We start from the raw sequence: 26,516 nt of genomic DNA, 5'->3' as shown, positions 1-26,516 counted from the left end.
AAATGGGGATTGAAGTTGATCTAAACTGCAGTAAGAGCCAGAGAGGGATCCATATTGGTGGTGAGGACAACCGACTCAGACAACACTCTGGAATCTGCGGAACTTGCCCTACAGAAAAATGAGATACAACAGAAATTACCTTCGACCCAGTTCTCTGTCCCATTTGCACTGTTAATTTAATGGTCTAGTTCTTTAAGCTGAAGGACCCTTGTAGAACAGCTGCTCCAAGGGCCCAGACAGTACAGTGCACTTGCTCACAATCTTGTAGGGGCTCAGATGCAGTAGCACTTAATTGAATAGCCTGCCTCTGACTCAGGACAGCATTGATGGGTATTTTCAAGAGAATCTTAAGTAATGGCCGCATGCAGAGCTACGACAAGTTGAAGTGTCTCACTGACAATTCTGATCTGCCACGGAATCAGTAGCTGCTGTTTCTTCTACTGTACTTCTAAGTATTTGCCTATCAGTTCCTACACTCTGGGACAAGCTGCTGACCTGATCTGATCTGCTGTTAAAATTCCTGGTTGCCGTGATTGCCTGGCATGTACAACCAGAGGCTTAAAACAAACACTAGTCTGTTCCTGTGGCTTCCTTGTGAATGTAACTGGACTGCAGTTATGCACTATGATAATGGATGATAGAAATCCTCAAGAACAGACAGACTGCTATTAGGCTTCGGAGGTTGGAAGAATTGTATAATTAGCCTGTAAGCAAGGTACAGGGGCAACTGGTTGAATAGTGCAATAGGAGGAATTCAAAAAAGGAGGAGGTCATGTGGGCAAATCATCCATTCCTTCTCCAGTTTGGTGGTGTTTACAAGTAAACTGAGCCAGGAGGTCATTTTTCATTTTCAGCAAGGAGGCACTGGGCAGTCAGCAGGCCCAGAGTTCATAAGAACAGGTCTCTGACTTCTTTTGGCAGGCAGTAAGTAATTACATTTTCTTGCCCAGACCGAGTTTTTGGTTGTCCTAGATTGTGAGACAATAAGATTTGTCCTAACTTGTGTGCTTTGCCAGTTGGCAAGAGACAGGAGCATTTCAGAAGCAGCACGCTCAGCTCATTGGGTGGGAATTGAGGAAGAGAGTGCCTCGTGTCACTCTGCCATGACCGCTCTGACCAGGCTATGAGTGGCATTGACAGACTGCAAAGAGAGTCACATATTTGGCAAAGGAAGATGGCTGTGATGAGGGACCTTGAGACAGAGTGTAATATGAAGTTTTGGAAGCCCTCCACTGAAGACAAAAAATGTCTGGCACTGAAGGATCACAATGCTCAGATGGACAAAGTCCTAGATAAAGCAGTTGAATAAATATAGTTTTTTCTGAGCAATATTTTCTTATAAAACATCTTGTGTTCATCAAGGGAAACGAGAGAGAACCTTTCAGTCAGTATCCAGTCATTTGTTGAAAGCCAAATGTGTCACACTAGATTAGTCTGATTGAAAAACTCATGATAAAAGTTCCCCTCACTCCTCTGAAACTAATTAAGAAGAAGATAAAAGAACTTGGGTTTGGTAGAACAGTTTGCTCACTGAAGCAAGTTGCCATTTAATTTCATGCTGTGCTTGCTTAATTATTGCTCAAAATAAGATCATGAGGCATGTAAACTTATGTCTGTGTGATTTTTGTGTATGTGTATGGGTGAAGGGAAAGTATTGCCAGCATGGCTTGTAATGATCATTTGGCTTCTGAACATAAATTCTAAAAGTCGCCTCAGTGTTTAGACGGAAGCATCTCACTATAAATAATTTTATTTGGAGGAAGATGTTAAATTGCTGTCTGTTCATGCTTTATTCTAGGAAACCAACTTCAACTAACATCATTCTCTAGTTGGTTGCTAGGAAATCAAGCCAGCATTAGGTTTCAGTAGGCAGCTGCTGAGGGCACCATGACTACAAGGTAAACAACATAGCTAAAGTATCATTGCAGTCACTTGCCAATAAGCCAGTCCTCAACCAATCTCCTCCACCATCATCACTGCTCCCAACTAAGCAGAAGCAGACACCCTCTTGGAGGAGGAAATGTAAATATAGGACCTTTGTGGGTACTAAGCTTGGTGGGCAAAAGAAAGCAAGGAATGAATGAATGAATGAATGGGAAGGACCAAATCCCAAATCTTCACCTACAATAGCAGCTTGTCCCCCATACTGTGCATGTGTAAGATCTGGAATGCAATGGCAAAGCATGAAGAAGCTGGGTCGAGATAGACACTCCATGCTCTCTCTGTACATTGCATAGCTGAACTCTGCAGAGGTTCTCTCCATAATATCAGTTTGTGGGCCAACCGAGGGAGAAAAGATTGTGTGGGCATGTGTAGCTGGTTGGGAAAATTCCAGTGAAATTTGCTGCTTTGTTGAAATTGAAACATGTGGCAGAGATGGTTCAATTTTGATGAGGTTCCAGTAGAACCCAGGCATGGGTCTGACAGAACCCTGCCTGATTTTTTGGCAGGTTCTTCACACAGCTCCTTGGCTGCCTACTTGCTCGACTGCCAAGGAGTCAGGGACCCCAGGAATCGTGGCTCCCGGGCAGCCTGGCAGGTGGGCTGCCTCACAGCTCAGGCTCCTTTTCCTTTTGTGGAGAATTTTAAAATGTTTGGTTTTCATTCTGAATCAGAACAAAACCAGATTTTGATCTATCAAAATCCTCCGAACAGTGGGATTACCTTTCTTTGCCCAGCTCTAGTTTCAAGCATGCAGCCTGGACACAGTGAACTGGGTCAGCTAGTACACCCACACCCTGCAGTAAACCTATATGCTGGGTTGGAACAGAGAATTCCATTCCTCAGTGCACAGAGCCTGATTACTCAGAACATGCACTCATAACCAAGTTAGTACTCTTCATAAACATTAAGGTCAGAAGGGACCATTAAGATAATCTTTTTTCACCTTGTGCATCACACAGGCCACAGAATTCCCCCATTAATTCCTGCTTCCAAGCTCTAGAGTCCCAATGCTACAAAAGCAGTTCCAATTTCCTTCAGTGGAATGGACACAAAACCACAGAACAGGAAAGGATGACTCTACAGACCAACCATTTCAAATTCTTATCTAGATCCTTGCTCCTGCTAATTCTTAAGTGGGCAGCTGTTGATTCCCCAAGTACTCTGTGGCTCATGGGTGAAAGGAGATATTGCTGAAGCATGCTATGCTCTGGGTTATCCCTTCTGGTATAACAAGCTCATAAAAGGCTGTTAAAAGCTAGTGCAAGTTAGAACAGCCCTGAGGCTGCTCTAATTTGTACTGGGGCTGAATTAGTCATTGGCTCCCTTGAGGACCAGGAAAGTCACCTTTGCATTCCCACCCATATGCCAAGTGGTCTCCTGGTATATCTGTGGAATCGGTTCTTTATCTATAGTTCATGACAACTGGGACTTCAAAAGAATATGGTACATATATACGATAATGCTCTCAAGCTATTCACTGCTGAACATGTTTCTGTAGAGCTCCTTTAGATCTTTTCTTCAAACTTTCATTAAACTTTAGCCCTTTATTACATGTAAATGTTATGACAGGTGATTTGTGCTTTAGTACCTTTGCTGGTGTAAGCTACAATATTATTACAGAACATTTTCACTTCAGTTTAACTACTGTACAGTCCATTAGATCAAAACCAATGATTTAAAAGGCTATCTAGATATTTCTTACCTTAATTTCCAGTATATTTTGGTTGCCCTTTGAGATCACCATTGGCTTTTGAAAAGGCTTAAATACAGGATTATTCACATAATCAAAATCAAAGTATAAGGAGGTGACTCCATCAAAAATGAAAAACACTTTTGTTACAAAGGGAAGTTGCAGATTGAAAGATTCCAGTGAAGGAGTTGTGTAACAGATTATCTCTGTGTTAGAACGATGGCTACATGTCTGTAATAAGAAAGGGATAAAGATGAGAGAGAGATATTTAATAGAGTGGAGGTGCATAATCTTTTTCAAACACCATACAAATACTTATATTAAAATACGTTCTTCAATTCCCAACTATTTTTTAAAATAGTTTAGCAAAGCTGCAGAGCAGTAGGAATCTTGCTATTAAAAAAAAAAAATCAAAGTAAAATTCTCATGCATCTTATGCAGCATTTTTCTTAGACCTGAGTGATCAGTACAAAAACTTCAATTTGATGGCGTTTCCACACTTTTTTGAGGAAGTATATTAACAAATCAACAAGAGTTCTGTGGCACCTTAAAGACTAACAAATGTATTATGCCCAAATAAATTTGTTAGTCTTTAAGGTGCCACAAAACTCGTTGTTTTGCTGCAAACAGACTAACACGGCTACCCCTCTGGAACTACATTAACAAATGTATTTCCTGGCATCAATATGCACATTTTAGGCAAATATTTTGCAGATAATTAATGGAAAGTAAATTTCAAAGCCAAGGATATGCTGGCTGCTCTGTTACTGCTTCAATGACACAATACAGCCAAAACCTAGGTTAACCACTGTCAGAGGGACTCCCGTGTGGAGATCTGCTGGAGTTCCATTCCTTTTATATTGCCAAACTGACATAAAGAGACCAGAACATGGCTGCCAAAAATGCTATGAGAATCTGTGCCACAAAATCAGAAAGAGACAAATTTTCTTTTAAAATTATATAGTTAAGGCCCCAGTCCTGCAACACAAAATGCTCAAGTGGTCTAATATGGCCATACAAAGCATGACTGCAGTCTGCCCATGTATTGTATGCTGCAGGATACATTTCAAGCTGTATTTCCTGACAGCAGCTGAGACAAAATGATCCCACGATTAGCTATTGAAGGGTTATGTCTTTGATTATGCCTTCTTTTTCTTTCTTTCCTTCCTTTTAAAAAAAAAAAAAAATTGATTAGAGAAGATGACAGAGCTGTCACTGAAGCTGAGCAAGAATATTTTGACTACATCTTTTTTCATCAAAACATTCTGATTTATTGGGAAGGTTTCTCAGGCCCAGGGTCAGGGTGGAATTTTCTGGTCAAAAAGAGAGAGAGAGAGAGAGAGAGAGAGAGAGAGAAAAACCTCGGACCCCATGATAGCTCATAGGTTCAGAGCAGACTTAAACCTGGGTCTGAGTGAGTGCCCTAACCATGCAGCTATTGGCTATTCTGGGATGGATCTTTCGCTCAAATATTTTTTGAAAGGTCACAGTTTTTTTCCCAATATGGGATGAAAACCAATTTTTTTTTTTCACCATTATCTCCATTATTCCTATCTTTTTGCCTCCATTCCTTGACGGTGCATCCCAATGAGGTGTAACTGGCATCAGCTAAACCAAGGGTAGGAAATATATAAATACCAAAAGCACAGCACTTAATATTTATTTTAACATTTGCTGCCCAAAATAGGTAGTGCTTCCTCCTACATGTTGACCAGATTTTTAAACTAGGACACTGGTGGTGAGTGTTACAAGGAGGCGTTTGGTGGAGGATGAGGGAGGTTGACTGGAAAACAGAAAGAAAGGAGCCCTCTCTTCCCCCCCTTGTATCCTCCTCATTCCAGAATGAAAACATAGGGCACATTACAGTACAGGGCAGGGTACAGAGAAAGGAGCATTTATCCCCTGGGACTGCTTGTACTTCTGCCTTCTTCCTCCCTACCGTACACCACTGGCTCTTCCACACTCACCATCATTCAACAATTCCCTCATTCCCACCCTTATTCCCCCCATCTCAACTCTGCCAAACTTTCCCCCTCTACTCCCTCCAAGCAACCCAACTCACTTCTTAGAAATCTTCTCCTTCCCTTAAACCCTCACCTTGGCTAATGCCGTGCTATGCACACAAAACCCACCCCTCTGATCTTGATTCAAAACAACCCCCCCATCTCCCATAGCACCCCCTTAGTTCAGCACCTTCAGCTTTTGCTTGGCCTAGTCAAGGGGCAGAGGAAGCAAGGAAGGCCTGTATTTACAATAAGCATGTTTAGGGGGGCACATGAACTGTCTATGAGGCTCTAATATGAATCAGTCCTATAGAGACCTGTACTCCCTACTCTTAGCCTGCTCCCTCTGCTGCCTGCAGATCATCTGCAGATGGGATTGCTTCAGTGCCACAAGAAGTCCTCCAAAGATAGGCGAGTCCAGTCGAAAGGGGACCTGTGCAGTGCCCAGTGAGTACTACTGACCGGAAAGCAAAAGTCCGGTTACCGCAGTAACTGCAATTGGCCTCTGCTGCTGGGAGGGTGGGAAGAGCAGCTGCTGCTGAAGGAGCTCAGCTGATGGAGAGAAGATCACTGTTGGCTGAAAGGCTGGTAGGCTCCCTTCTGTGAACTTGGAGTCTGGCTTACAGCTTAGGCTGTCACCCCTGGGCTCCCGGCCCCCCAGGCTCCCATTTGGATTGTCCCCCAGGCTCCCCACTCCCAGCCAGGCTGCCCCCTGGGCTTCTAGTGTGGAGCTCTGAGCCTGGAGCCCAGGCTGCTGCTGAGTTCCTGGCTGCTACTGGGTTCCTGGCAGGTCGGGAGCCGGAGCCGGACTACTGTCCAGGGAGAGCTCTGGACCTTCCACCTGCCCTGAGTGGCATGCCCTGGAGGGTGGGGACAAGAGCTGGGGACTTCTCTTGGGCACCCCGGCCCCCTGCCCAGGGCAGGTGGAAGATCTGGGGATCCCCACAGCAGCCCTGGCTGGCTCTTCCCACAGCCCTGCTCTGGCTTCTAGCCTGGCCAGGGGTGGGGCCTTGGGAGGAAAAGGAGGAGTGGGGAGCAGAGCCACTGAGCAGGCATGGCCTCGTGCCCCCCCCCCCCTTTTCTACCGAGGTTCCAGCACTCCTGGAAGGCAGGTAATGTGGACATGAAAACTCCCAGTAATTACTGCGGGGGCTGTAAATTGACCTATGTTAGATTGACTTAAGTCTGTAGTGTAGATCTGCCCTGAGGAACTGTCTCCTGGATCTGGCAGTGAGGTAGGTACCGGCGGCGCCCGGGGAGGGATCTTGACAATGCGCAGAGTTTGAGGAGCGGGACTAGCGGCTGAGCTCCCAGCCTGTGATGGCCCGGCCAGCCTTCTCAGCCTCCTGGGGCCCAGGCTCTCTCCGGCACTTCGCTCTGGGGACCACCCCCTCTCCCCCACACCCCACCATGCCTCGACTGCCCCTGGACTCTCTCTCTGGGGACTGACACCCCTTTGCCCTGCCCCAATTGCCCCCAACCCACCTCTCTGGGGACCATCCCACTTCTATCCCACTTTGCCCCGATTGCCCCTGGCCCCTCACTCCAGGGACTTCCCCCATTCCCGCCCCCTGTTTGGACAGGCAGGCTGGCTCTGCATCAACTCCTCTCAGCCCACCTTTGTAGGTGGCAGGTGAGTCCTGGTAGGAGGAGGAAGTGAGTGACAGGAGGTCCTGTAGTGTCTGGTTTTGAAAAATTGGAAAGTTGGCAACCCTAATAGCATGTCTGAGCGTTGGGGCATTAATGATGGTTAGTACTACCAGCCACTATTGACCAGCTACGCCACCCCTAGTATTCTGTACTCTTTTGTCCCAAAATCCCTAGAAAACCAATATTACTGTTGAATAACTTTGTATATATAAATAGAGCCAAAATACTCCTTCTTAGGTATATTGGTTCTTATTATAAAATCCAGATTGAATGTTGCCTTGAAATTAACTTCCATTTGTTTCTTTTATATCAAGTTAATGGAATACAATTTAGCTGTATATAAAGTATAATAACGGTTAAAACGATTTACTCACATTATCTTGAAAACTGGAATTAAATTATCTGTCTACAGATCAGCACTTTTTCTTATCACCACAAAAATTCTTGTTTTCATACATAATAGTGTGAAATCTTAGCTCTGCCAAGTAAAACATTTTTTTAAGGATCTGGAAAGGAACATTGGAGTTTTAAATCTGTCCTACAAGTTTTACTTAGCTACAGACTATGGGCCCAGTTCTGCTGTATGTTAAATGGTTGCAGCTCTCACTGAAAATAATGAGAGTTGCACCCATGTAACTAAGAGCTATTTGGTTTTATGACAATATTCTGCCTTCAGATATACTTACGCATTCCTGTTGACACCAGTGTGGTATCTGGGGTGCAACAGAAGGTAAAATTGGGTTCCATATTTTTATACTACACTTAATTATGTTCTTTTTAGTTGCATTTGTTACTTGACTCCCTGGTCACAAGGTGACCTACTGTTGTTGGAGTGAAAACTGTATCTTAACCAACAGTATAATGTCTTATTGGACTTCAGTTCCACAATGAAATGACCTGGTCATGGGTTTGTTTGATTTTTTTTTTAAAACTATCCCAGTGTCCTTCTGAAAAATCAACAGGTGGCAGAAATATCCCAGCGACAAGTGGTCAGAATTTAACAGGATACATTTTAAATTTCCCCTAATTTTTTGACCATGTTTTGCTATATTGCCCCTTTTCCTGTGTATGAAGATTTGAGTTTTAAATCTTGCTCAGACCCCCTTCTTTCTGATTTATGGATCAATCCAAGGTAGAGCAGAATTTCAAAACTAAATTTGTGTGCATGCTGTAGGGACAAAGGAGATAGCTTTTCTTGCTGCTAACACAATCTGGGATGCTGAAGAGGAATGTGAACACACCTAACAGGAGCATAGTCTAAATGGGTGCTTCTCTCTCTCTTGTTCCTATTGTGGGCCTCCCTTTAGATATGTAGGTGTGGGCCTTTCCCTTTGCCATGTCAAGCTCTAACTGAAGGGCCTGCAAAATTCTCATTGACTTCAATGGGAGCAGGAGCAGGTCCAAAAGTCAGTACTGACAACACTCTGGACCTAACTACATGCAGGTGCCTTGCTTCCTGTAATGTCTCTTCAAACTCAGCTGGCAAGGAGCATTCAGAGAGTTAATAATTCATCGATTCCGAGGCCAGGAGGGACCATTATGATAATCTAGTCTGACCACCTGTATCATAGAATATTAGGGTTGGAAGGGACCTCAGGAAGTCATGTAGTACAATCCCCTGTTCAAAGTAGGACCAACCCCAACTAAATCATCCCAACTGGGGCTTTGTCAAGCCGGGCCTTAAAAACCTCTAAGGATGGAGATTCCACCACCTCCATAGGTAACCCATTCCAGTGCTTCACAGGCTGCAGAAGAATTCCTTTTAGGAAAACTTCCAATCTTGATTTAAAAATTGTCAGTGATGGAGAATCCACTATGACCCTTGGTAGATTGTACCAGTGGTTACCATCTCTGTCTGGTCCCCATCAAGTTCCACTCATTCATTCCCTGCAACATAACTAAGTTCCTTTGGCCCAATGACACGTTTATGGGATTCTCTTCTTAACTCAAGTCTATGAACTCACATCTAACTCATCTTAATATATTAAACTGACTAGCCTAGTATGAATGAATTGTTAAAAATAACTGTTAAACAAGGTGGGGTCAAATCCTGAGTGGGTGTAAATTGTCATGGCAATTTACTCCAGTTGAGGATGTGCCCTGGTATGTTTACTTCTGAATGTTGAGTGATGTGCCATATGCTGTAGTTCAAGCTTTACTGTGTCTAATGGTCCTAGAAGATCATAGAATCATAGAATATTAGAGTTGGAAGGGACATCAGGAGGTCATCTAGTCCAACCCCCTGCTCAAAGCAGGACTAACCTCAGCTATATCATCAAGATAGTTTGAGTCAATGTGTTAATAACAAATGTAAGATGAAAATAAAGAATCAAACTATTTTTTTCTTATTTATGACTATCCTTTTTAAAGATCCTTATAGTATTGTGCTGGTCAGCAAGTCATCACTAAAATACATATGTTTATACAAGCAAATACATCTTAAGTAATCATTACACTTATTTGATTAATGTGAATTCATTACACATCTTATCTACTGTACAGTAGTGATGTCTTTTAAATTAATAGCAGTGGTATTCATAACTTTGTTTGTGGCTATCTGTTGGAATTGGTTCTGAAGCCATCTACTTTATCAGGCTGGTCTCTGAAGGGGATGCTCTCAGAGATTGATAAAAATCTAATAATACTCTTTAGAGGTGATGCAATGTGACTGATTGGTAAGGGTCAAGATAAATCTTATTTGCAATGCCCTTATTGTTACGTGATTTGACATGACATTTTTACCTTGAAATTGGTTTTAGCAGTTGAAGAATATGATGGTTTAGTTTTTAAGAAATATTGGATTGAGAATCTATAAGGAAAGAATTATAATTCAATCAATTGCCTTCTCAATTAAGATACTGCCTATCAGGCAGCACCTTTAACTTTTATTTAATTAGTCTTTAAAATACATTTACTTTAAAAGCTGAACCTGTGTTCTGCTTGTGACTCTAATCGGCATCAGAAGAAAATAAGGAAGAAAAGATGCTAAAAATGTGGAGTGTTTCACAAGCATATGATAAATAAGTATACTAGCAGAGAATAATGACCCTTCACTTAAGGCATTTGACTCACCACTTAAAGGTATGTATTTTTGCATCATTCATAAAACGTGACCCTTGAGGCAATTATTTAAAGTTTGATTTACAGAAGCTGAGTTTGATTTTTTCAACAACAGGATAAATGTGGAGGAAGATTTCTCCACTTTAAGAGGTCACCCAGCAGCTGACCCAGATAACACAGGGCAAATGTGCTGCATGTTACAGAATTTGAAGCAGTCAGAAGGGGCAGAGAGGAGAACTTCATCTTTGATACAGAGTCTAAAATTTTGGAGTTTTCCAATGATGAATGAAAAATAGATGAGATCAACAGCTATTTGGGAGACTTTTATATTGTCTCTGGTCCTTCAGATATCTGTATCTCAGAGTCCAAAGGGTGATTTCTCTGTAATCTGGTGGACAACAAAAGGACAACAAAATGAGAGGTAGGGATAGGAATTCAATGGTTGGCTTGGGAGTGCAGTCTCCAATCTCAAAAGGATTTTCTCTCTTGGTGGGAACGTCAGAGGCCACCTTACTTGGTCTGTTGATCATGAAAATTTGTCACGGAATGCACCAGCCTTTGGAAAGACAGATGCTGCTGTTTAGGCTCGTGCACCAGTGGGTATTAATGATTCAGTGGCATCTGCCCATTTCTCTTCTAGTCATCTCACTGGATGAAAACACAGATGGTACATACTCCAAGCTGTTAGATCTCTGGGCCGAACAACTGATAGTGCTAGACCCTCACCTGATTCTGGCTTCCTGATTCTGAGGGCCAAACCTAGCCTCAATATACATTTCAGCTGCTACCAGTTCCCCACTATCAGAGGGTCTTTAATGGACTCTACATCACTGGAGGATTGGTGTAATTTCAGCATTCCCCTCTTTTGCCCCCCATGTACAGTCCATACACCAAAAGAGATGCAGGGCCCATTGAGCATCTGCAGGGAGTTCCCTTCTAACAAGGGAATTTTCTGCTGGGCATTTGTGGCAGGTTTACAGCTGCTTTGTATGACTGAGGTAACCTAGCTACAGAATCTGATCCTCAGTGTCAGGCAGGGGCAGGCAGAAAGTTTTTCAAGAGAAGAAATGATGAGCTTCTGTGATTGCTAAGGAATGGAACAAACCAACAAAGTTACCTCCAACTTTATCTTATATAGCTACCCTAGAACCTCATGACCCCAGATGTTAGGGTTTGACAAGTTCCGCAAACAGGGATAGATTTGGATATCCCCAATCAGAGAAAGCTTTTGTACAATTCCTTTAATCTCATGGAAGGTTTAAATAAACTGGGAATAAAAGAGAGAGCAGCATCACAGCGGAGCAATTAAAAAGTGCTCAAGGCTACCCGATGTAAGGGGCTAGATATTGTGGGACCAGTTTTGTAAAGGCTTGAAATGAAATAATCATAATAAGAAAAGAGATGATTTTATGCTGTTACAGTGCCAAAGTCACAAAATACCTGATGTGATAGCAGGAAAAATCCATACTGGATCATAGATGAGACAACTGACTATATCTTAGAGGCTGTCGAGGTAGAGGCGGCTTTGTCTAAAAATCTAAGTACAACCTCAGACATCTTGGGACATTTCTTTATAGAAGAAGTTAAGAGTATGAATATATGTCCAAATCAATGGATGGGGATGAGGGTGGGCCACATCTTTACAGTAAAATCTGGTATCTACCACTCCCCCAGCTTAGTGTCATCTGCAAACTTGCTGAGGGTGCAATCCACCCGATCCTCCAGATCATTAATGAAGATGTTGAACAAAACCGGCCCCAGCACTGACCCCTGGGGCACTCTGCTTGTTACTGGCTGCCAACTAGACATCCAGCCATTGATCACTACCCGTTCAGCCTGATGATCTAGTCAGCTTTCTACCCATCTTATAGTCCATTCATCCAACTCATACTTCTTTAACTTGCTGATAAGAATACTGTGGGAGACCATATCAAAAGCTTTGCTAAAGTCAAGGTATATCACATCCACTGCTTTCTCCACATCCACAGAGTCAGTCATCTTATCATACAAGGCAATCAGGTTGGTCAGACATGACTTGCCCTTGGTGAATCCATGCTGACTGTTCCTGATCACCTTCCTCTCTTCCAAGTGTCTCAAAATGGATTCCTTGAGGACCTGCTCCATGATATTTCTGGGGACTGAGATCAGGCTGACAAGTCTGTAGTTCTCTGGATCCTCCTTCTTCCCATTTTTTTGAAGATGGGCACTATATTTGCCTTTTTCCAATCATCTGGGACCTCCCCCAATTGCCACGAGTTTTCAAAGATAATGGCTAATTGCTCTGCAATCACATCAGCCAACTCCCTCAGCACTCTCGGATGCATTGCATCTGGCCCCAAGGACTTGTGCATGTCTAGCTTTTCTAAATAGTCCTGAACCTGTTCTTTTAGCACTGAGGGCTGCTCACCTCCTCCCCATTCTGTGCTGCCCAGTGCAGTAGTCTGGGAGCTGACCTTGTCTGTGAAGACATGAGGCAAAAAAAGTACTTCAGCTTTTTCCACATCATCTGTCACCAGGTTGTCTCCCCCATTCTGTAAGGGGCCCACACTTTTCCTGACCTTCTTCTTGTTACTAACATACCTACAGAAACCCTTCTTGTTACCCTTCACGTTCCTTGCTAGTTGTAATGCCAATTGTGACTTCCTGATTTCATTCCTGCATGCTCGATCAGTATTTTTATACTCCTTCCTAAGTCACCTGTCCAAGCATCCACTTCTTGTAAGCTTCCTTTTTGTGTTTAAGCTCACCGAAGACTTCTTTGTTAAGCCAAGATGGTTGTCTGCCATATTTGCTATTCTTTCTGCGCATTGGTGTGGTTTGTTCCTGCAGTGCACCCTCAATAAGGTTTCTTTAAAATAAAGACAGCTCTCTTGGACTCCTTTCCCCCTCATGTTAACCTCCCAGGGGATCCTGCACATCAGCTCCCTGAAGGGGAGTCAAAGTCTGCTTTTCTGAAGTCCAGGATCCATATCCTGCTGTTCTCCTTTCTTCCTTTTGTCAGGATCCTGAACTCAACCATCTCATGATCACTGCTGCTCAGGTTACCACCTACCTCTACTTCCCCTACCAATTCTGCTTTGTGAGAAGCAGGTCAAGAGAAGCATGGCCCCTAGTAGGTTCCTCCAGCACTTGCAACAGGAAGTTGTCTGCAACACTCTTCAAAAACTTCCTGGATTGTCTGTGCTCTGCTGTATTGCTCTCCCAGCAAATGTCAGGGTGGTTGAAGTCCCCCAGGAGAACCAGGTCCTGTGATCTGAAAACTTTCACTAGTTGTCTGAAGAAAGCACCATCTACCTCATCCTCCTGGTCTGGTGGTCTATAACAGATGCCCACAGATTACATCACCTTGTTGCTCCCACCTCTAAACTTGACCCAGAGACTCTCAACAGGCTTTTCTCCAGTTTCATACTGGAGCTCTGAGTAATCATATTGCTCTCTTACATACAGTGCAACTCCTCCCCCTTTTCTCCCCTGCCTGTCCTTCCTGAACAGTTTATACCCATCCATGACAGTGCTCCAGTTGTGTGAATTACCCCCCCAAGTCTCAGTTATTCCAATCACATCATAGTTCCTTCACTGTGCCAGGACTTCTAATTCCTCCTGCTTGTTTCCCAGGATTCTTGCATTCGTGTACAGGCACCTAAGATAACTAGCTGATTGCCCTACTTTCTCAGTGCACATCAGGAAGCCTCCCCTGTTGTCCACTCCTCCTTGCACTTTCTCCTGGTGTCCCACTTACCTCTGGTCTAAGGTCCCCGTCCCCTGGCAAACGTATTTTAAAGCCCTCCTCACTAGGTTAGCCAGCCTGCCTGGGCCCTGGTGAGGCCACATCTGAAGTATTGTGTCCAGTTTTGCACCCTCCATTACAGAAAGGATATGGACAAATTGGAGAGAATCCAGCGGAGGGCAACAAAAATGATTAGGGGGCTGGGGCACATGACTTATGAGAGGCTGAGGGAACTGGGCTTATTTAGTCTGCAGAAGAGAAGATGGGGGGAGGGGGTTTGATAGCATCTTTCAACTACCTGAAGGGGGGGGTTCAAAATAGGATGGAGCTAGGCTGTTCTCAGAGATGACAGAACTAGGAGAAATGGTCTCAAGTTGCAGTGGGGGAGGTCTAGATTAGTTATTAGGAAAAACATTTTTCATTAGGAAGATGGTGAAGCACCGGAATGGGTTATTGAAGGAGGTGGTGGAATCTCTGTCCTTAGAGGTTTTTAAGGCGCTGCTTGAGTAAGCCCTGGCTGGGATGATTTAATTAAGGTTGGTCCTGCTTTGAGCAGGGGGTTGGACTAGATGACCTTTTCAGGTCCCTTCCAACCCCAATCTTCTATGATTCTATGAAGGGTCAAAATTTCAACATCACAGAACTGAAATTCTGAAAAAAATCAATTTTGAAAGATCAGAATGTTTCGTTTCAATAATACTAAATTATTTTGTTAAAACAAAACATTTTTCTCTTATTGTGATAATGTCGAGCAGTTATAATATTTAAGATAAAATAGTAAATACAATATATATTAAAATGAACAATTTATTATATTGAAGTCTAAATGACAAATCAAATGATAAAGTTGAAATGAAATGTTTTGACCTCAAAATAAAACGAGAAAGTCTAAATGATTCCTGTAAAAAATTTTGTCGTGAAACATTTTGATTTTGAGGAAACTGCATTTTCTGATGGAGAATTATTTCACTGATTTTTTTGACGAGCTCTAAGGAGAACAGGCAGAGTAGAGCAAACTTTCTCTAAAGCTGGCTAATTGCTGTGTTCTCTACTGCTTCACGGTGCCCAGCACCTCCTGCAGCTCCCATAGGGGAAATCTACTTGTTCACACACACATTCCCCATCATGGGGCTTTGGCTCTATATCACATACATACAGGCCACCGGGATGCTCTGGATCCTAGTTGAGGGATATGGAAGGAAGAGTAATATCTCCTCCTCCTCTCTATAGTAGCTCCTCTGTGGGTGTTCCTCATATTTTAGGGCTCAAAGTTCACAATATGGGATAGGGAGTTCGCAGCCAAGCCCACTCTGCACCACCAATCCCTGCAGGTTAGTGCTGACCAGGTCAATATTAACTGCCCCCCTCTCTCTTTGCAATGTGGAACCTGCCTTGAAGAATAATCTGGGGGCAGAGACTGGTGGTGGAGTGACTGGCAGTGAAATTCAACAGGAGGCAGGCTGGCACAGAAGCATAGAAACCCAAGGAGCTCCAGAGCCAATACAGAGGGATAGGACCTCTGCATGGATGCCTTTGGACTCCAGTGGATCTCTAGATCGACACAAATCTGAAAAGATCCACAATTTTAGGGGACACAGCTATTTGCAGGGTAGGGGGATAGACCTTCTCCTTCATAAGAACTTGTGTCAACAAAGCGTTACACACACCCTATGAGTCTATACAAATAAATAAAAAACAAAAACCACCAAATGACAATGAACAAAAAGAATAATTGTGATTATCCTTGTCCCCTTTATTTTTCAAAGGCAGGTTAAAACCAGGGAGGCATCTCTCTAAAGACATCCTATTCATCTCACTCATTTTGAAGAGTAGAATTTGATTATATGTTTCATCTACATGGTCATAAAAAGCTAAACTAGGGACCGATCCTGAATTCCTAGCACACCCCAAATTCTCACTGAAAGCAATAGGAATTTTGACTATGCAAGGTATTTAAGATCAGGCCCTGAAATGGAGGAATTCTGAAAGGAATGTGAATGGTATTACTTCACTTTGAAGGAAAGAAACCCCAAACCTTTGACACAGCATATGATGAAGGAGCTAATTTCAGCACTGATCTTTAACTTTACAGGTGCAATTTTGTACCTACAAATAATTGGACCTGCGATTGTGCATCCACAGTGAATTGAAGGTGCAGTTATTTGTGGGTGCAAATTGCATTCACAACATTAGAGGCCAGGTTTAGTAGTATTGTGACTGGCTAAGAATATCGCGATCATGAATCCATGTGCCGGTCTACTGCATATTAGTAATTACATTAGTTAGAAACCACATTTGGATTCCTTACCGAAGCCAAACACTCCAACGTTTTATTCTTCAACAATGATTTAATTAAAATGTAAAAAAGAGTGTGATGTGATTTCTTATTTGTGCTTATCTTGAAGTCTGCTTTTTTGAACTGCGCTTTGCAATTTAACTTGGGTTGAATCATCACTCATGTCTCAAGCACAAGTCCAGTCCCACACCATTAAAATCAAAGGCAATTTGGCAGTTGGTTTGAATAAGAGCATAATCTGTCCCTATAATGTCGTTAATTATTTACTTTGCACTATTTTATCGCTCTCAAATTGCGAAACTCCCCTAGGGCATCCTTTATAAGGTATTATTATTATTAGTGCTAAATAGATACCAAAAATATCTAATTTTCAAATGATCATTGAGCTTTGTTGCATGTAGCGGAATCAATCAAAATTATGCAGATAATGAAATCGGCGTCTGATCCTGTTCCCAACAGAGTCAATGGAAAAACTCCCTGTAACAAGGAAGGGCTTCTCCCTAGCTTCCAAAAACACTTACTGCCACACCCAGTCTTCTCTAGCAAGCTTCATTTTCCAACCCAACAAATACAGTAATAGAAAACAGAGTCTTAACTCACTCCTTTTCCTCCCAGGCTTCAGGGCCATTGGTCTCTGGCCCTTCTTCTCCTGGCTGCTTCCCAATTTGAGTGTCCTCTGCTCCCTTTCTGGGGCAGTAGACCCACGGCTGCTTCCCTGAGCACCTGACCCCTTCCTCCAGGGACCCACCACAGAAATTAGTTCCACTCTGCTTGGCTTCCCTTCCCCCGGCACTGCCTGTCCCACCCATTCTCTTCCACATTCCATTTCCTGCCCTCTGCCAGCCCTTTATAGGCCTGTCTGCAGCCCAGCCGCCTTGAATTAGATGGATTGGGCTCCCCTGCTCTGACACATGAGCACTGGGACCCAGTTCAATTCACAAAGACCAAATCCCTTGTGACACTCCTGTTGACTCCAGTGGGGGGGCAGAATCAAGCCCACAAGGTACAAGATACAAACAAGCCAGGAAGACCAAAGAGAACAGCCATTCAGGTTATGATGATGACATGATATTTAATCATCCAGGAGGCTGACTCACCACAGTGAAGTTCTTTCCTCGTTTAGGTACAGTGATCACCATCTGAGGAAAACACACTGAATTCAAGTTGATTCCATGAGCTGTGATTGTGCTCCCACCACTGGTAAAAATTAAAAATTAATCATTACAATTGTATTTTCTAGAAAAATTAATATAATCAAACATATTTTACATCAAATTGCTGTATGGAAACAAAATTAAAGACGTACAAACTGAATAGAAAATACAAGCAGAAATATAGCTTATAGTAGTGATATTTATTTCTGGGAATTAAGTTTCTTTCACACTCAATATAAAAAAACCAAACAGGAACAAAAGAGAAAAAAGAAAAATAACTTAAAAAACGGAATAAATGTATTTAATTTCTGATACACCAGAACACAAAAAGGAAATGTGCATTTTAAAGGAAGACTGAAAAAAGTCCTAAGTATTTGCTAGCGTATTTCACACACTGCTTTCAAAGCATTGCTTAAAAAAGGCTGTCCTTTTCACTGCTGATTTGTTTGCAGACAGATGGTTTGTGTTCAAGATATATCTATATCTATATCTATATATATCTATATATATATATATATATATCTTATTATCTATCTTGAACACAAACCATCTGTCTGCAAACAAATATATATATCTATATATGCACACACAAAATTGTATTAATTGTTAGAATACATATATATATATATTACATATGTATGTATGAATTGTGCAGTCTTAGAATCCCTTTACTTCTTTGCACCCTACTGAGTTGTCATGTTGACATTATTTACCATTGTAAGCAATGGAACGTCTGAACATAGTAGCTGGATTTGGCAGTACAGTAGGTGTAGCTCAACTGGATATTGAAGGTACACTCAGCAGCAGTGAAGTTAAATCTTGTTAAAAAATTGTCAGAACAACTCTCCCCTTCACCTTTGAAAGGAAATGATCTGTACTCTGCAACCAGACCATAATAGAAGCAACTGGCATGACAGCTAGAGATAAAAAATCCAATTTCTCTTGATAGATTTTTGCCCTGTGGTGTTATTCTCTCATTCATTACTTTCCTATGTCTATGTGACACTTTTACTCACCTAAGAAAAGATTTGGCTGGATGAATTTTAAAAACAGTAGGGTCCTCCCTATAAGTAAAATGACCCTTGGCTTCTCGAGTAGCTAAGTCAATCTTCATTGTAACAGCATATGCCGATGGAGTTCTTTGTGCAGGTGTGTAACACTCTACAGTGCTATCAGAGACACTGAAAGGAAAATACAGAAGAATAAGGGAACTTGCCTTGTAATAATCACAAAACATGCAATCTGTTTAAAACACAATCCTAAATTAGCCCTGATCTTGCAGGAGGATCCACTAGCACAAATTGCCACCAGGATCCACATTGCCACTGAGGTCACACTGAAGGATCAGTGTTTCAAAAGTAAACATGAGATGAGGATGAGACAATAATGTCTTTTATGCTAAACAGTCTTTAAAATGAGGTTTCCTTGTCTGCCCAGTCGTGCTCTGATGAGAAGAGACTGACATTGTACAATCTCTACAATGATCCTGGCCATCCAAAAACTGGCTCTGTGAAGTTAAACTGGGATTTTGGTCTTGGAGAATGTCAGCAATTTAAGCCTTCTATTCCAACTACCTTGCATATACATTAAAACCTGCAAACAGCGACCACTCATGGGAATTAGCAAAAGTGATCTCTTGCAAGAAGTGGTCTCTCTTCAAAGGTCTGCCCACCAGAGAGTGGTGGTGTTCCATGGCCCCTGCAAGTAGTCGTTGGTGACAGATGGTTCTCTTTCGAGGTGGTCCTTAAGGCAGGTTTTACTATATTTGGCCATTCCAGGCCAGATCTTTAGCTGTAGTAAAGGGTTTAGCTCCACTGAAGCTGATGGAGCTATGCTGATTTACATCAGTTGAGGATTTGGCCCATGGCCTTTAATAATGAGGCAAAGGGATTTTACTGAGTAGGCTTTGAAAGTCACCTAATACTGTACATGTGGAAGTGGCCTAAGATGATTGTTTGTCACCCAGCACAGGACCTTTCAAAAGGTGAAGAAAGAATGAACAAAAGTAAATACTGAAAGAAATAAGGACAAAAGACCATATGGTATTATGGTGGGGATTTAGCTGCAGTGAAGTCTGTCTGAGTTTGTCGGCTGTCTTGGGAGGAGGTGAGAGTCAACTTGTGCCTTTATGTGTTTAGTAGTTTGGGAGACCAGTGGATGGAAGGCTCATCACTTTTGCTTACACAATGTAACTCAGGAGTAATTTAACTAGTCATTGGAGTTACACTGGTGTAAAACAAGTATGCGTGCAAGGAGAATCAAACTCCTGGCCTTAACAAATTGAAACAGGCTCTCAATGGGCAACAATATTTTTATTATTTTGAAGGGTTTTACACAAAACCAGCAGTCACATTTGCAAAGAATTTATTCCATCATTTTGCATGAGCAAGTTTCATAGCTTAAAATATATATATTGTATATATATGATACAATACTTTGCACCTTATATCCAATTTTTTCCCTGCAAGATAAATAAGTATCTCCATTTTATGGACTGGGAAATGTGAATTGCAGAGACCTCAAAAGACTTGGTCAAGAACATAAATCTGTGTCAGAGCCAGGAATGAAATACAGCCCTCCTGACTCTAATTCCTGTACTTTAACTCACAGACCATTGGCTCCCTCATGCATCCCACAAGTGAGACATTTTGCCTTTAGGTTTCTCCGTAACCATGTGAAAAACTCAAAATTTAGACTTATTCTGCCCTAAAGCAAATGGGAAAAACTTCCATTAACTTAAGTATACATCACACCCATTTAACCAAGGATAGGGCTGGGCACAATGTATGTAACAATAAATGCAACGTCTGTGTTTGTACAGCACCTAGCACAATAGGGTCCTTGTCCTGGTCCATGAGTGGGGTTAAGCACTACAATAATATAAATATTACTATTGTAGATTAGCAAAATAGCCAGCAACTTCACAACATTTCTCTGCACAAAACCTATAGCTATTGCTATTTAATGTTTATACCGAGATAGCATTTAGGGTTATGTCGACACAGCAAAACCAAACCTGCAGCAGCCGGTCTCATAGCCCAGGTCAACTGAGACCTGGTGAGGGGCGGGAGAGACTTTGTAAACATTCAAGCTTGGGCTGGAGCCTGGACATTAAGACTTGGCGAGGGGGAGAGGCGTTAGAGGCCTCAACCAGGTCAGGACCCCATTGTTCTAGGTGCTGTACAAACATATGGAAAATACCTCAAAGCTCTTTCAATCTTAAAGACAAGATATAACAGATGGACCAGAGGAACAAATGGGTTGGCGGGGGTGTGGAGAAGCAATTCTTAGCTAGTCAGGAACTGTCATCACAACTTGTCATTACCTTTCTACTTCTCAGGCTGTACCAAATGTATGCATTACAGAAGGGGTGTGTCTTCTACTGACCTGTGAGGAACAGAGACTACACCAGAAGTGAAAACTAGCACATTCAGATACTCTGCACATGTACTACAGCGCCACTTCTACATATTGAGGGGACAGGTTCATTTACTTTGTATGTCCAAAACATTTAATCAAATCCAGTTCACAATAAAAAGCAAACACACTCTTGTGATTATAATACCTTTTTAAGGTGCATGGTTTCCCACCAACATGAATCTCTCTGGATTTTCCACTTTTCAAGTATTTCCCTGATAAAGTTAATAACGTTCCACCAGACTTGGGACCATACGTGGGAGAGAAACTTGTTATTACAGGATTCTGAAGGGGTAAAAACAATAATTTGCCTGTTAAATTGTGCTTTAATATCTTTTAAAAAGTATATTAAGATATACAATCATAATATTCATAGCACTTTAATGAGGCCACAGTGAAGCAAATAGGAATATAGGAATCGCCATGCTGGATCAGATCCATGATCCATCTAGTCCAGTATCTTGTTTTCAGTCTTAATGAATAATTTAATTAATTTTAGCACTAAAATTTGAATTATAGTGCTTACCACATAGGAGAAGGTATTGAAGGGAGATATGCCATGTTCACTTGAAACACTGCTGGTTATATTAAAACTGGAGTTCTTTGCAGCAGCAACAGTGCATTCCAGCCTTTGAAAAATAAAGATTAAGATGGTTTTTATTTTTTCCCCGGATTGACTATTTTGTATGAAAATGAGTCACATCAACTCATAATAATACAACATCCATACTAAACAAAAATCACAAATCCATCTGAGCGATGGACACTTTAGAAATAACAATCTAATGAGCTGTTGTTCTTTAGTATCATATTAAGTCACACATCACTATAGTGTTTGTATTTAGCCAGGGAAAGTTAGGGTGGTGTATATATATATATAATTTCCCTTTATATCTGCATTTTGTCAGACAGCAAAGATGTACAACTATTGGCTTCTTGTTTTAACTTAAACCTTACTGAAAAAATAAACTGGAATGTGATGACAATATGTATCAATGAATTATAGATATCTTTGGTCCATTTCCTTTCCTTAAATTGTTTTATTTGCCATGATAAACTATTCAGGAGAGTTATCATGACATAGCAGTGACATTTCTATTAGAAAGGAAAGAGCACAGTCCTTTGCCCAGTTTAAGATAGAAAGAGTGATGTCTATAGCCACTGTTGCTATCTGGGACTAGATGGATAATGATGTATCTAGCAAGACCCTGAGATGGCAGATTGCTTTATCAATACATTGGCAGATGCCATCAGCTGAAAGAGAATATTCATAGAATTTGCCAGTTCCTCAAGATGCCAGCCAACATCACCTCTGTCTTATCCATAGTGAGCTCAAGCCTTTCATCCTGGTTCCTCTGCCAGACATCAGGAAAATACAGAAACAGTTTTGTTAGTGTCTGAGGCGGAGAAGATGCACACCTGAGAGTCATCAGACCACTGATGATTGACATCTCCCCAGCTGCGTCACAAATTTAAAAGAAAGAGATGACAAAACCGAGCCCTGTGGACCTTGACTAAAGCATCTTAGGGATGAAGAGCAGTTACCTGTTACCATCTGATTGGATCTCACTAACAGGAACAAGCAGAACTTTCCTAAGACCTTTCACCTTTGCCAGGTCCCACAAATGTGGAAGAGCAGCTCATGGCCAATTGTAGTAAAGACTACTGAAAGAATGATCAGCATTAGCTAGGATATCAAACCTCCAACATGGAGGTCCTCAATGGATTCCCCTTTCCTGAGGAGATTGTCAACTAAGGATGATATTGTTTCTGTACTATTGTTTGGTCTGAACCTGAGAACTGGAGGATGTCCAGATGCTACTGGAGGGCTACAATCCAACAAGTGAAGACTATATCGGATTTACTTTGGAGGGCATCTTACTTGTTTTTGTTGCTAACTTTTATTTCCAGAGCACAAGGCTTTCCTCCTATGAGAACTGCTGTATTTTTTAAGTCGAATCTATTATTTTTGCTGAATCCAAAGTCCCAGCCACACACTGTAAGTCTTGTTCCGCCTTCTAATGGAGCGCTGCTTGGGAGAATCTATAAGAAAAAAATATACTGTTGTATCAATTTTGCTAGAACTTCAGATGGATTTTGCAAAATGTGCAAAGGAAAAGAATAGTTTTATAGAAGCATATCTTCTAGTAGACTGTATTCTATCATTTATCTTAATTGTTCTTCACCTTTCATTCATCACATTATGAGCTTCCTCAGACAGCAGCAATAAATAATAATACCTTTGCTAGAACGCTTTGAGGGATAGCGTTTAGGAGCATTGAACAAGCTGTGCATTTTTAATCATCCTGATCTTGCCTTTTACATCCTATTTCTAGTATGTTAGACATACAATGGATGTATTTTATTACAAGCTGAATGCTGAATACAAAACAGTCCAAAAATGACCATGTAATTTTTTTGGTTAGCTTGATGAAAGGGCAGGTATGCACAGTGGTGCAGCTTCAATGACATTTTAATCAGATGTTGCCTTGGCAGTTATAAAGTTAATAAGACTTCTACTATTCTTTGACTAAAATCTGTTGCATTTGGTTACTTCTAATTCCGAGTTAAAAATAAACTACCTCTCAGCAACGTACTGACAATCTAGAAAGGAAATGCTTTTTTTCAGTATATTGTAAATTGTGCTGTAAAATAGAACAATGGTGGGAAAAATGTAGGAACACTATAGAAGTTGTACAAATCTCAGCTAAGGTATTCAGCAAAGACTGCCAATAAAAGTCTAAAAGACATAGGCTTAGGGTTGGTGTGGGCTTTTAACAATACTGCCTTAGTTTGCACATTCCAGTCACTACCAGATAATCAACAGGGAACATAAGATTTAACTTACACTTGTGATCAAGTACTTAAATGTCTTTGGCTTAATGCTCTAATGATAGGAAATTTGCTCTTAAACTCCAATACAGTTGTGTCTTTCATAAGCTCTGCTTTTGCACTCTTAAGCTAAAAGAAAACTGCTTAAGAACTGTGCGGCTATTATTTCATCTGGAAATCCAGTAAGACAGGCTCATTTCCTTTAAACTCTCCTAGTAGCTATACATGAAAAAACTCACAAATGAAACAGTAGGTAAAAAGTTGTTGAGAAATACTTCACAAGAATTATACCATATATTCTATACAGTGACATTTACTACTCTCAGCAAAAACCAGAAGAAGCTCATTGAAGTCGGTGGGAATCTTTTCATCAAGTTGGATCAAGTTGTGATTGAGCAAAGCGCAGGGCACCAATCCAAGGGTTGGGGGAATGGAGTTAGAGCAAAGCAGAGATGCACACATAGCCACTTAGCACATTATACTACAGCCCGTATTACACCGTCTATGGTATATAGAGCACTAGCCCATAAAAAACCCCAAATAAGGGGTTTGTGTTCAGCAGTTCCCAAAATTTACCTTTTCCTTATTTGTGTTCTGTTTCTAGGTCCTCAAATTTGAGAATGACTTTGGATCATTCACTGCCCCCTGTTCTAAGTAACTTCATATCATGCACTCTGCCTTTTGGAGCCCTACTGGAGAACAAAATTGTTTTATAGGGGTCAGGTAAATCCCATTGTCTGAACAATAATGCACAGCTCCGTAGCATTTGACTATCCCTATTTGTAGCCAGTCAGCTATCAAATAAGGAAATTAAAAGCAATCTTTACAAAACTATGCAATATTGTAAGCTAAGGGACTCACCTATCCCCTCTCAAATGGCCTTACTCCTCAAAGGTAGGGTGTGACATCAGCCATATAGTGTATGCTGGGGGATCACATGAATCAAGAGAGAACAAATCTAGCCATTACATCCTGCAAAAGAAGTTTAAAAGGTAAGTCTTAGAAGTGGAGGGTGAAGGATAAAAAAAGAAAGTTTCTGATCTTTTATGTTTCTTTATGTTGAATAAAAAAGGCCTGAAAGGATTTAAAATTCATTTATTTTTATTCTATTTGTTTTGTTCCATTAAATATATCAAAAGGGTCCACAGCCTGGTTTTCCATACCTTTTCTTGGAGGACTCGCTGAAACTGAATTGTAAGTCTTCTAAGCTTCTGAAGGATGTTTAACAAACAGGTCTTTCCTGCAAACTCTTTTATAGTGCATTTGCACTAATTAGGTGTTAACAAAAATAAACAAAAACCAAACCATTCTGAACACTCTAAAATTCAGGACTGGTCTACTAATTTTAATTAGAAAAGTTTATGGAATGACTGGAGAACTAGAAGGAGTAAGAAGACATCACAGATAGCAGGCAATGAAACCTGGTTCAGGGATTGATCCAAAGACCTTTGAAGTCAAAGGGGGTCTGGTCTTTCCATCATCATCTTTCCTGAACTTTGGCTCAGGCCTTAAATGAGAGCAGACATGATTTAAAACTCAGTTTTTTCATTTGGTTTTGTTAACTGCCACCACGTTTAACTCAAATGCCCTATAAACTGTTGGAAGAAAAGATGTCAAAGATTCAACAACTCTATTCCTTCAATTAAGGGCCAAGAAAGCTCACAATGCACATCTGAAACCTCAGACGAGTCCTCCTATTAAACAGAGAACAAAAGGCCTGACATTCCTGATATTTCTAAGAGAAAAAGCAACCCTCCCAAACCCCCTTTAAAAAACAACAAAACCTCTCAGGACTTCTTTATACACAGTAAACATGCAAGAATGGACACATCACTATTTTTTTCTCCTGTGCAGTTCACCTGTCACAGGGACTTGAATTCCACAAATGGAGCATTGCAATTTGTTCCATTACCAAATTATCTCTGATGAGACCCATCCCAGACTCCCAGCTTTGATTTAGCACTGTCTGTCCAGGCTTAGAAAACACACTTCTTTGCTGACATAAGCAATCATTGCAAGGCATGTTGATAGGTGTACTGTGCCAAACACTGTTGAGTATTCAAAGAAACCTCAGAGAATTGGAGCTGTTTGTCTCACCAACAGCTAGCCGTACTTTTCTATATGGCACAATGGAGGGATTCCGTCTGTTTTTAGCTTTTAGAAAATGTTTGGAAAGAAGCAGTTTGGAGTGCAAGAATCCTGCTGAGACCTGTCCAGCTGGGAGAATGGTCACTGGACCAAAGCTTCAAGTAAAGGGCTGGGATATTTGAAGCAAAGGCAACAAGTGGGACATCTACAGGGCTCCAGTGGAAAAAAGTTGGACTCCTTTCCTCCTCTGCACAGGGAGAAAATCCCCTAACAGATTTTTCACAGAATACAAGTCTGTGGAATACACCGGGAAAGAGAGTGTTTCAGAGCCTGTTCCAAATCCCACTGAAGCCAACAAGAGTCTTACCATTGACTTCAGTGGGCTTTGGATCAGGCCCTCAAAGCATCTCTTGCATCTGCTTCAGGTGAAAGATATCATATAACATATTTTAAACCCTCTGCCCCCTGAAATCTCGCTTATATTTTGTGGGGTTTTAGGATTGAACTTCAAATATCATGCAAAGCAGGTTATCCTCCATTTGTTAGGAACAAAACATGCTTGTCTCTTGTATTTTATGCACGTGGGTTTAAAGATAGAGCAGAAAAAGATTAATAATCTGTTTAAAATATTTTTTCAGTAATAATGTTAAATGTC

General features: G+C 41.4%; 1 protein-coding gene across 3 annotated transcripts in view; it reads right to left on the bottom strand.

Moving 5' to 3' along the window:
- Positions 1-26,516, bottom strand: part of MET (MET proto-oncogene, receptor tyrosine kinase) — a 114,915-nt gene that overhangs the window by 26,261 nt on the left and 62,138 nt on the right. For all 3 annotated transcript variants that reach the window (XM_067564245.1, XM_067564246.1, XM_067564247.1), the window contains exons 6-11: positions 22,824-22,984; positions 21,468-21,570; positions 21,090-21,226; positions 18,541-18,705; positions 17,468-17,567; positions 3,647-3,865 (exon numbers count right to left, since the gene is read on the bottom strand). In XM_067564245.1, coding sequence (XP_067420346.1) covers positions 3,647-3,865; positions 17,468-17,567; positions 18,541-18,705; positions 21,090-21,226; positions 21,468-21,570; positions 22,824-22,984 — 885 coding nt within the window. The remainder of the gene's footprint in view (positions 1-3,646; positions 3,866-17,467; positions 17,568-18,540; positions 18,706-21,089; positions 21,227-21,467; positions 21,571-22,823; positions 22,985-26,516) is intronic.

This window comes from Emydura macquarii, unplaced genomic scaffold (assembly GCF_026122565.2).
Source record: "Emydura macquarii macquarii isolate MOO-44397 ecotype Brisbane River unplaced genomic scaffold, CSIRO-AGI_Emac_v2 contig_2636, whole genome shotgun sequence".
Lineage (NCBI taxonomy): Eukaryota > Metazoa > Chordata > Testudines > Chelidae > Emydura > Emydura macquarii.
The sequence above is the reverse complement of the archived record's forward strand: the minus strand, read 5'-3'. Positions and strand labels throughout refer to the sequence as shown.